At 53.2% G+C, this 12,124-nt stretch overlaps 1 protein-coding gene across 1 annotated transcript in view; it reads right to left on the reverse strand.

The window, feature by feature from the left end:
* hectd1 (HECT domain containing 1) overlaps positions 1-12,124 on the reverse strand; it is a 30,070-nt gene that overhangs the window by 16,138 nt on the left and 1,808 nt on the right. The window contains 23 exon segments of the mRNA XM_062396905.1: positions 70-236; positions 380-490; positions 580-792; positions 1,123-1,262; positions 1,400-1,534; positions 1,769-1,874; positions 2,157-2,251; positions 2,336-2,482; positions 2,585-2,796; positions 4,750-5,013; positions 5,095-5,317; positions 5,710-5,880; positions 6,040-6,178; positions 6,716-6,890; positions 7,082-7,196; positions 7,359-7,457; positions 7,646-7,722; positions 8,003-8,273; positions 8,396-8,677; positions 9,045-9,272; positions 9,498-9,732; positions 9,807-9,956; positions 10,135-10,303. Of these exon segments, the coding sequence (XP_062252889.1) occupies positions 70-236; positions 380-490; positions 580-792; positions 1,123-1,262; positions 1,400-1,534; positions 1,769-1,874; positions 2,157-2,251; positions 2,336-2,482; positions 2,585-2,796; positions 4,750-5,013; positions 5,095-5,317; positions 5,710-5,880; positions 6,040-6,178; positions 6,716-6,890; positions 7,082-7,196; positions 7,359-7,457; positions 7,646-7,722; positions 8,003-8,273; positions 8,396-8,677; positions 9,045-9,272; positions 9,498-9,732; positions 9,807-9,946 (3,745 nt within the window). The 5' untranslated portion in view covers positions 9,947-9,956; positions 10,135-10,303.

Below are 12,124 nucleotides of genomic sequence, written 5' to 3' on the forward strand. Positions count from 1 at the left end.
ACACATGTGGTTCTAGTGGGTTCTACTGACCCATGCCTAAGGGGAGAGAGACGACAGGGCGGTCCTTACCGAGCTGGTCCTCGCAGACCGCGGTGACGGTGCCGTACAGCTCCAGTCCGGACAGGGACAGGTAGTGAGTCTGTCCACTGGCGTTCTTTCCCATCTGTTTGATCCGGATGTGTCTCCAGCCCTGCTTCTCCTCTTTGGACGGGTCCAGAGGCCACGTGGCCGTCGACCTGTAGAGAAACACTTTCACTTTAACACATCACCATCTCTGGGTTGTGTGTTGACTTCAGGTCAGAGCTCATGTTCTGTAAGTATGAGCTCCTGGGTAAGAACACGGCGCCCCCTGGTGTCTCCCTGAAGCGAGGAGTCGTACCCGGGTTCGTTGAGGCTGCTGTCATCCACATGAGTGTAGAGCGTGGTCCAGTTCTGACCGTCCTTCGACACCTGAAACACCCAGTTCCTCAACGCGGAGCGGCCATAGCCCCTGAGGGAGGGAACAGCCAATCAGAACAGGCGGTTTCGTATGTTGTTTTTTAACCGGGCGAGTCTCAGGCTGAAGGTTTATTTACTCACCTGGCGTGTCTCAGGGTGTAGGCTGAGGGAATGACCCAGAGCCCGAGGTCCACGGTGAACCACGCATTCTTGTCATCATTGGTGTGGCAGTTGAGGGCGGAGCTATCCCGACTCAGGATATCCTCCAGCCGCCCATAGGGAAGGTTCCGCCCCTCTGATGATGTCACCACCACGAGGCCGTAGGCGGCGGGGTTCACCCACTCGTACGCCGTCCTGAACGCAGAGGAAGTGAGTTCATACTGATCCAAGAGAGAGTCAAGGGATTCTCTCTGGGTCGTCGTGCACGAGAAAAACCTTTCACCCTGTACAACTCCAATATCAAATAACTTAAAGAATAATGAGAATTATCAGTTAAGTCTTTATTCATTGAGTCTATGAGTAAAGTTGTAGGTTGAACTTCTTTGTCTGGAAACACAAAGAACAAAGAAATGCACACGCAGGATAGAATCATTGTTTGACATAAATCTAATCTAAGGTAGAAAATCTGTCAAACTGGTTCTGAAGGAGGCTCAGTGTTTGTTACACATAAAGGCTTGAACCTACTTGGCGTTGGTTCCAACCCAGTAGATGATGCCGTTCTCGTCAAAGTCGTGTTGGTGTCTGAAGGTGAAGGTCTGACCTTCCCTCAGCTTCCTCACGAAGACGAAGGACGAGCGCTCGAAGTCGTACCACTGCTTCGCCACCTAGAGGACGAGGAGGGGCAGGACATGAACAGAGTGCTGGGTTCTCCTGTGACTGATCCAAAACTGAAATGGATGCTGTTGAAAGTCAGTGCTGCTCTCTGCCCACATTACAGGAACATCTGGGGTTGGTTCCTCACCATCTTCAGCAGGTACTGCTCCAGCGACTCCACCGTGGCCAGAGGCTCCATCTTCAACATGCGTCCCGTGCGGTCGATCAGAGCCGTCTCTCCGGGCGCTCGCTCCAGACGGAAACGCAACCTCCTCGTCAAGATCTGAGGAACCAAGACACACAGGAGTTAGTTCAGAAACACCAGCGCCCTCTGCTGGCAGCTCCGGCTCACCTGAACAAACCCTATCAACCTCCGATGATCTCACCTGAGACTAGAGATGAACCAAGAGTTCATGCTTCATCATTTTGATAAAGCATGGTTGTGTTGTATGTTTTGGACATACTGAGCACAAGGATCACGAGAACAGTGATCACACCCGTTCCTCTGGGGACTCACCTGCAGGTTGTATGTGGACCCTGGCGTGTCGTACAGGTGCAGAGGGAGACGCTCGATCGACTCCAGGACAGCTATCAGTTTACGGATTAAGGCAACAGCTGGTCGGCTGCAAACACAGGAACAGGTCAAACTCCTCCTCGGCTCTGTTCCCGGCTCAGACAGATTTAACTTGACCTTAACACCAAACTACAACAAACTCCACAACCACCAAAACGTCTCAGTGACGGGTTCAAACACAACCCAACATTAATATTCATGTTTATCTTCAGACCATCAAGTCAAATCCAACATCTGGGCTCAATCCTGATTCATGGTTTTATCTCCAGAGTGTATTTCATGTTGTCAGGTGTAAGTTCCTCAGCTGGGGATCAGATGACTGGTTGTTTACCTTTCATCGTCTTCGTTCTCGCTGAACGCCGCCTTGAAGACATTGATCCTCTCCATTAAAGGCTTACAATCATGTTTGAGCTCCAGCTCCACACTCTGCAGGAGAAGAAACAACATCTGAACATCTGCACAGACACAACGTCATCCCGACAGGACAGGCTGGTGTCAGGGAGCACTCACGTTGTTGAGGACAGTGAACAGAGCCTGGACCAGGCCACTGCTGCACATCTCATAGGGAGAGATCGTGTTTTCATCCTTCAGAACCACGATCAGGTTCTCCAGAGCCGTCTTCATCAGGTCCCTCCACGTGTTCTCCCCCTCAATGCACTGTGAACACAAAACCCGTTCACTGACCGCCTGTGTGTGTGTGTCTGACAGCACCTGTGAGTGTGTGTGTGTCAGTACCTGTGAGTGTGTGTGTGTCAGTACCTGTCTGTTGGTGTGCAGCTCCCAGGCGGACTCCAGCTGTGTGGAGATGTTCCTCAAGGTGACCACCACTCCTCGGGGCATGCTCTCCACAGCTTTGAAGTGGTCGTCGTACAGCTCCCGGGCCATGCTCTTCACCTTCTGCTTCGTCTTCTCCAGCTTGGACTTCAGCTTCCGGCCTCGCTTCCCCGTCCAGCCAGTGACAAACTCAGAGCCTACACACACACACACACACAGACACACACCAGAGAGGACAACGTCAGCCTCGAGCTGAACAGTCCAGTTGTCCAGACACTGAACCGCCTGCAGCAGTTTGTGTTCTTACCAAACAGAACATTCACTTCTGATCAAGTCAGACTGCAAGTGCAACTTAAAGGTGGAAATCAAATCTGAGATTTACAGAATCTTCAGATGTGTGTGTCTCAGTGTGAAGCTCCTAGGAGTTCACCCTGGTCCCGTCCCACTGGTGCCATCCCACTGGTCCCATCCCACTGGTCCCATCCCACTGGTGCCATCCCACTGGTCCCATCACACTGGTCCCATCACCCTGGTCCCATCCCACTGGTCTCATCCCACTGGTGCCATCCCACTGGTCCCATCCCACTGGTCCCATCTCACTGGTCCCATCCCACTGGTCCCATCAAACTGGTCCCATCACCCTGGTCCCATCACCCTGGTCCCATCCCACTGGTCTCATCCCACTGGTCCCATCCCACTGGTGCCATCCCACTGGTCCCATCCCACTGGTCCCATCCCACTGGTCCCATCCCACTGGTGCCATCCCACTGGTCCCATCCCACTGGTCCCATCTCACTGGTCCCATCCCACTGGTCCCATCAAACTGGTCCCATCACCCTGGTCCCATCACCCTGGTCCCATCCCACTGGTCTCATCCCACTGGTGCCATCCCACTGGTGCCATCCCACTGGTCCCATCCCACTGGTCCCATCCCTCTGGTCCCATCCCACTGGTGCCATCCCACTGGTCCCATCCCACTGGTGCCATCCCACTGGTGCCATCCCGCTGGTCCCATCCCACTGGTGCCATCCCACTGGTCCCATCCCACTGGTCCCATCCCACTGGTCCCATCCCACTGGTCCCATCACACTGGTCCCATCACCCTGGTCCCATCACCCTGGTCCCATCCCACTGGTCCCATCACACTGGTCCCATCACACTGGTCCCATCACACTGGTGCCATCCCACTGGTCCCATCCCACTGGTCCCATCCCACTGGTGCCATCCCGCTGGTCCCATCCCACTGGTCCCATCCCACTGGTCCCATCCCACTGGTCCCATCCCGCTGGTGCCATCCCGCTGGTCCCATCCCACTGGTCCCATCCCACTGGTGCCATCCCACTGGTCCCATCCCACTGGTGCCATCCCTCTGGTCCCATCCCACTGGTGCCATCCCTCTGGTGCCATCCCACTGGTCCCATCACCCTGGTCCCATCACCCTGGTCCCATCCCACTGGTCCCATCCCACTGGTGCCATCCCACTGGTCCCATCACCCTGGTCCCATCACCCTGGTCCCATCCCACTGGTGCCATCCCACTGGTCCCATCACCCTGGTCCCATCACCCTGGTCCCATCCCTCTGGTGCCATCCCACTGGTCCCATCCCACTGGTGCCATCCCACTGGTCCCATCCCACTGGTGCCATCCCTCTGGTCCCATCCCACTGGTCCCATCCCACTGGTGCCATCCCACTGGTCCCATCACCCTGGTCCCATCCCACTGGTGCCATCCCACTGGTCCCATCACCCTGGTCCCATCACCCTGGTCCCATCCCACTGGTGCCATCCCACTGGTCCCATCACCCTGGTCCCATCCCACTGGTGCCATCCCTCTGGTCCCATCCCACTGGTCCCATCCCACTGGTGCCATCCCTCTGGTCCCATCCCACTGGTCCCATCCCACTGGTCCCATCCCACTGGTCCCATCCCACTGGTGCCATCCCACTGGTGCCATCCCACTGGTGCCATCCCACTGGTCCCATCCCACTGGTCCCATCACCCTGGTCCCATCACCCTGGTCCCATCCCACTGGTGCCATCCCACTGGTGCCATCCCACTGGTGCCATCCCACTGGTCCCATCCCACTGGTCCCATCCCACTGGTCCCATCCCACTGGTCCCATCCCACTGGTCCCATCCCACTGGGACTCACCTAGAGAGGTCTCTGCGGTGAACGAGTGTTTGGTTCCCCGGTTGGACTCGAACACGAAGCCCGGCAGGTCCTCCTTCAGGATGGTGGCCTGCTGCCCGTCTGAGTTGTGGATGGCGATCTCTCCTTCCTTCAGGCAGGTCAGGGACCAGTTCCCCACAGTCAGCTTCGTGGGGCCCACACTGGACAGGATGGGCTGACTGGCCGTCACTGGCTTCACCTGACTCCTCGCCCGCTGCAGCTTCTCCAGGAACTCGCTGCGAGACTCTGAGGAGGATGAAACGACATCAGTGTGTGTACAAACACAACCAGATATCAAGGAGTGTGTAGTCAGTGTGTTGTTGGTACCAGAGCTGTCGGAGCCCCCCTCCGGGCTCCCACTGGAGTACATGGTGGCCAGCTTCCCGTCCAGGATGAACCTGAACCAGCCGTTGGAGCCGTTGGAGAGTTCGAGGGCGGCAGCGTCCGACCAGATGTAGAGACAGTCCCTCCCCCTGATGATGGACCAGTCCCTCCAGTGGTACGGCTTCCCCTGCTGGATCTCCCTGGCATCCTCCTGCGCCTCCTCCTCCTGCAGCAGCACAAACATCCACCTTCATGTTCTCCTCTGCTCATAACATTCTGAACATGTGTTTATTCCTCCTCCACCAAAGACACTGTTTCCAAGTAAAAAAATGTATAAGTCTGGAGGATTCCTTGCACGTATCAAAATTGGTCTTGCACAATCAATTATCCTGAATTGAATCAATATTATATGGAAACCATGTGACATGAATCCAATTAAGAAATGACCAATGTAAACAGGAACGGTCAAGAAGGTTCAATATGTGAATTGTTGCTTCTGACATGAACCTGAATGATGTGACCACTGAAACCAACGATGGATTCACAGATGGAGATCAATCTGAAGCCTTCTTTTCATGTCACCATTCAAACACACACTAACACACACTCCCCCCCCACCTTCTCCGGCTTCGTCTCGTCCTCGTTCTCGTCATCAGACGCCGGTCCTGCCAGAGTGGACACCTTGTTGATGACTCCCAGTCGAGCCAGTTGATCCAGGAAAACGTCTCCGCCTTTGTCCACCAGGTCTCGTATAATCTGCAGAGCCAGGAGGTGGCCGTCGTCGTCATCCTGAGACACACACAGACACACACAGGCTCATTAGTGTGTCACCATCATTCCCCTGTTACTCTCGTACACAATGTGTGTGAACAACCTTGTTGAGTCCCAATCCCGGCAGCTACCGAGTGCTTATTGCCGGTTTATTCTAAATGTGATATTGAACGTTACCTCCTGGTCGAGGACGGTGGCGGTGATCTCCACCAGCACGGTGGGCAGGTTGTGTCCCGTCTCACTGTCACACACCTCCTTCAGCAGCAGGTCACTGCTGTAGTGAATCATCTTCCTGATCAGAGCCAGACTGGCTTTCCTAAAAACAAACACACATCGATCAGAGACGCTCCTTCCTCCTCAAGCTGTCGATACCGGTAGGAGCAGTTTGAACCTTTTAGAACGTTTACCAGAAGATCAGGGACGTCTCAGTGAAATGAGTCAGACTGACAAATTTATTTTGTAGCTGTTGATATCAGAGCTGGAGAAGAACATGAGTAAATATTTACTAATCTGAAACTGAATTAAGGACCCTACCAAGCCCACAACCCCTGACTGTGGACTTGACCTTTTACAGATACAAAAAATATCAATAAAATCAATGACATAATTCCTGACGCTGCCGCCAATCAACCTGCCAAGTTGACTTCTGCTGGACAGATGAGACAGATGACGTCTCCGTCTTTCTATCATTGTCTTCCGTTTCTTTTGCTCTGTTCCTCTTTTCCTTCAATCATTCCATCCAAGACTCAAAGCCTTCAGTTCATCTGCTCTAATTAAATTAAGATTAGACGGAGCAGGTCCATCTGCTCCCAGTCACATTGACCAGGTTGAACCGGAGCCAGACGGGTCTCACCTGATTGAAGGCAGCATGGTTTGCTGAAAGGTTTGAGCAAAGACCGGCAGGAGTCTCTTCAGGTAGATAGGAGCCATCTCCGGGTCTCCTTTGGGCTCGCTGCCCTCCTCCTCCTCCTTGTTCACATCTTTCTTCTTCTTGTCGTCGCCCTTGTTCACCGGACACATCCAGTCTCCTGAAAACACACGTTCAGTTAACTGGTGCTGACTGGAACCAGGACCCACCAGAGCCAGTTCACTTAACACGAATCACTGATATGTCTGACAACAAGCACAAACCAGAGAGCTGCTGTTCAAGTGTGATCACACCTCCCACCTGCACAGTGCTGTGTGAAGCTGTGCACAGTGACACTCTAGGTTTACTCACCAGGGGACTGCAGGATGGCCACCACCTCACTGTGTCCTCGCTCCCTGGCCTTGTCCAGAGGAGTCTTTCCGTCCTCGTCTCGCAGGTCAGGGTTGGCACCATGACGCAGAAGAGTCTGCACAAACACAACCACATTTCATCCCTAAACATACACAGCCAACGAGAACGCAGCATGTTGCCAGGTGTTTCCATGTGACCTGGAAAATAAAACTCCATCTCCAGACTCAGGATGCTGCGTTTACAGTGTGTAAAGTGTGTGTGTGTGTGTGTGTGTTACCTTGGCTACTTGTGGGCGTCCGAAACAGGCAGCGTAATGTAGTGAGGATGACCTCTGACCTCTGTTGACATCTGCTCCCCTTTCACAGAGAAACTCCACCTGCAGCAACAAACAGACGTAGTTGTTGGACTGTGATGATGTCATGTGACACGTGGATTTAACACAAAGCTTAGAAACGAGGTTTTAGAGGAGCAGAGTTCCTCCCAGAGAGAAGCAGCCAGCCTGTCTTAGAACAGCCGGATGTCCACTGTGCTCTGGTGTCTCTGTGTGTCCACATGTGTCTTCACCATTTCCTGGGTCCCGAAAGCTGAGGCCCAGTTGAGCAGCGTCTGTCCAACGTCGTCCATGAAGTTCACCTCGAAAGCTGCAACAGACGTCATGAATCAGTCCTCAAGCACACAACAGCTCTGACATGTCCCAACTGAGACCATATGAAGAAGAGCAGTTTGAATACGGAGCCGTTCAGTTAAAGAAATGAACGTTTTCAATTTGACCAACGACTCAAATCAGACGTTTCTTATCTTTCAGAACTTCCTTTTTTCTTGAACTTAATTATCTTAGGATTGGTTTCTGCCGCCTCAGTGTCCTGACTGAGAGGTTTCAACAGAACAGGTCATTCAACACTTCAGTCTCTGTCCTCTCACCTCCGGTGTCGATGGCGTCGATCAGGGCGTCCGTGTCCTTGCTGCGGATACAGTCGATGAGCTGTCGGTGCGACCGCTCTCCTGAGCTGTCCAGGCGTCGCAGGCCCGGGATCCGACTGGTGGACCCGGCCGTGGACTTGGGCAGCGCCTTGCGTCCCTCGAACAGCAGCACGAGCAGCAGGTCCACCAGCCGCATGGTGTCCAGCACGCAGCGCTCGTCCCCCCCCAGAGCCGACTCCATCGAGTCGGGCAGCGCCGAACGCAGCAGGTCCTGAACCCGGGGGGGAAGAGAACAACCAGACAACATTGACTTCCTTTATCTTTGAAATAAAGGTTTTCTCCCGTCTCGTTAAGTGATTGACAGTTCGCTGGGCTTCAGATGTGTGGACCTACGTGTGTGACGAGCGGCGAGCCCCTGCACAGCGTGGACAGGAGGCTGACGATGGTCGACACCTGGTTGCTCAGCTTAGCGTCGGGGGCTGAGGGGGCGCCGCCTGTCGAGGTCCGGCCCGGCTTACAGGAGGAGGCGGGGCCTGTGGCGGTGCCGCCGGCGGCCGCCATGCGGGACAGCAGCTCCTCTGTCAGGCCATGTTTGGCTAAAGGGGCGGGATCCACGCCGCGGCGAGTGAACCTATCGGCCAATGAGGCGAAGCAGCGCAGGGCCCCGTCTGACACCTGGAGCACAGGGATTGGTCGGTTAGAGTGAAACCAGCAGCTGAGACCAAAACCCACTGACGGCTGAAACACCCAGGAGGTGATATAAGAACAGAGGGAGATTACTAATGTTTGTCAAGGACTAAATTAAAGTAACTCCAATGACATGAAATCTTTGAGATCTGCAGAGTCTGTTGAACGAACTGATTTCATCCAGTGAAGCGAACTGAAAGTCCGTTCTCCATGTTTTCATTCAACATGTTTTCGAAGCTAAATGAAGAAACATCTCAAACTTGACCAGTAGAACTATAAATATCTTGAAGCAGCAGAGAAGCATCAAAGTTGACAGCCGTCCTTTCATCACAATGACCAGTACACTCCCAGTTACCTGGTGGTCTTCGTGCTTGAGGAGGCTGGACAGGGACTCGACGCAGGTCTCCAGGGACGAGTCCTGAGGCTCCATCTTGCTGCAGAGTCGGGACACCACGGACATGGCAGAGTGCAGAGTGTCCTTGTGGACCAGGTGGCCGCTGTCTCTGATGAAAGTCAGCACGCAGTTCAGGCCCCCGGCCTCGAACACGGCTCCAGACTCCCTGGTACAGATCAGCTCCAGCACCTGGAGAGAGAGACACACCTGAATGAACCCACTGCAGCACGAACACAGAGAACTCAGAGTTTCATGAACCAACAGGAACTTCTGAAGATTGAAGTCAGGTGGGTTTTGATTTTATAAATGGTGATGAACTGAGCTGCGGTCAGATTGTCTGAACACCAGAGACACCCCCCCCCAAGTGCCCTTCAGTGTCTGTGTCCACAGGTCTGTGTTCAGTTCCTTCCTCACCTTGACACACTGCTCAGCCAGGTCCCTGCTGGTCCTGTTGTTCAGCTCCACCACCACCAGCCGGTTGCACAGCGCCTTGATCGCCCCGTCCACTCCCACGATCCTCCGGGTGCACTCTGCCGAGACGTCCAGGTAGTAGGTGATGGCTCGGGCCGTGACCTCCAGCACGTTATCTGGAGCGCTCTCATCCAGGAAGATCTTACAGAGCGCCGGGAGGAACGTCCGAGGAGGACAGCTGGAAGAGAGATGGACGGTCGGCACAGAGTTCGACTTCTGATTCAAAAACAACCAAAGAAAAAAACCACTCACGTCTCGAAGCAGCGGTCGACATTGTCCGACATGAGCAGCAGCATGCAGAGCTGCTCCAGAGCGATGAGCTGCATGTCCCTCTCATCGCCCTGACCCATCTGCAGCCACTCCAGCAGCGTGTCAGGGTCAACGTCCGCCATGATGGCTAGCCTACAGAAACAAGACAGTTCAACGATGGAAACAGAAATATCATTTTAGGTTGTGTCACCCCACAGTCACTGGTCGTCTTTGTACACGACTGTGTTGGTGAGGACATTATCCTAAAGCTGTTTACATGTGTTTATACACACAGACACACACACACAAACACACACACACAGACCCTTACCTGGCTCCCCGTTGGCTACCCGCTCTGGCTCAGCGCCCAATCACTGCTCACAGTTCTGTTTGTGTTTGGGATTCATCCAACCAACGGGACGGAGGGAGAGAGGAAACACGGACGAAGGAAGATGTCACTCACTCTAACAAGAGGATTCTGGGACATGTAGTCTCTTCACCTGCAATCAGAGGAGACAGGGAGGAGGAGACATTAGAAACAAGTGAAACCAAAGATTAACCCAAACACAGCTTTTCTGCTTAATTCACAGTTTTGAAATTAAATTATTAAATTAATCCAGGATGCAGATAATCCTTGGATGACTTCATCTTCTGCTCATGGATCACTGGGCTGAGGTCACGGTTCATACTGGTGCTTTACACCCTGCCTCTGGTCTGACAGGCTCAGAGCGCCCCCCCCCCCCCCCGCCTCACAGAGAGACGAGAGAGCAGCAGACACATGGATCTGACGACAGCAAATCATCTCCATCAAAACAGATTAAACTGCAGTTTGTGAGGATATATCAGGGTCCATTTCATTAACTGACTCAGTCCACAGACGTTCCCTGAGAAGACCCCCGAGCAGGAGAAGGCTTCACCACAGTCTCATGGTTCACTCACAGTCTGTGGGCTTGAGTGACTCATTCTTCTTTGACCTGTTAAACATTAAAGCTCCATTCAAACGTGCTGAACATCAGCAACAGATGCTTCTTCAGTCCCTCTGCTAATTAGCACCAGCACCAAAGTTAATTATGGAGAGTATGAGCTTTAGTGTAACAAACCAAACGTGAGGAAAACACACAACCTGTAAATGAAAGCAGTCGGAGATCAAACAAGCATCATGTGATTCGGTTTCTCTCTGTGTGAACCTTTCAGCTCTGGATGCTCAAGAATCTTTGGATCGCTGCTTCTGCTGTGTGGCGGCGCTGCAGCGCTGCATGCTGGGAGTCTGCTGGGTCCGGGTTAATTTGATTAGAGCCTAATTTCAGGCCTGTCTGTCTGACTGGATATAAACAGACGATCCTCTTATCAACAGATTAATCGTTGCAGCTCTTCCAGAGTGTCCTATCCCCCCCCCCCCCCGGCCTCCTGCAGGCCGGGGGGACCCCCGCAGGACGGAGCGCGGCCGGCCTGTCCCAGGGTTTCACCCCTTCAACGCCTCGTGGTGTCCACAGTCCAGACTGGGGTCAGAGATCAGTATTTGTATTCTTTCTCAGGAGCGACACTCAAGACTTCCTGAGTCCATCCAGTGCTCTTACTAAAACTCTAGATTAATAAATCACAACTAACGTCAAACAGACGTCTCCAGATCGGACAAAACTCTAAAACCACGACACAAAGCTCGGATGATTCCAACTGAACATCAGATGATCACTTTCCTCAAATGTCATCTCCTTCTTCAATGCCGTCTATTTTACAAACTGCTGCTTGGGTCAGCGACGCATTCAGAGCTTGAATTAACTTTTTTAAATCGATTAAAATCCATGGAAAAGCCAGATTCACATTCTCTCTCTCAGGCCACAACTAATCCACTGCTTCAGACATGAGGTCTGTACACGGTGACCAGACATCTCCTGTAGTTGGTGTCTGTGAAGCAGCAGCAGCAGGTTGTTGGGTCCGACTCCTTCACAACATCCAGGTGAGGGGCGGAGCCTGTAGAGCAGCAGGAGGTGGAGCCTGTAGAGCAGCAGGAGGCCGGAGCCTGACTTATACACTCTGCTGTGGAAAGATCAGTGTTGTTGTTTACAGCTCATCCACACCGGCGTCGGCCCTCATCACCAGAAGATCTGGAATCTCCTCGTGTTTCGGAGTGGACGTCTTCGTCTTCTACGTGTCCGGCTCCTCTTCTTCATCCTGAGATGTTTGTGTTCTTCAGGTTTCACGTCACGTGTTAGAAACCTCATCCACACGTCCACTGGCTCTCTGAGAAGCTTGTTTCATCTCTTTCGTGTTAGCAGAACATTTCCACTCTGTAGATTCATTGTATCAAAACAAATCCAGAA

This window comes from Platichthys flesus, chromosome 10 (genome assembly GCF_949316205.1).
Source record: "Platichthys flesus chromosome 10, fPlaFle2.1, whole genome shotgun sequence".
Lineage (NCBI taxonomy): Eukaryota > Metazoa > Chordata > Actinopteri > Pleuronectiformes > Pleuronectidae > Platichthys > Platichthys flesus.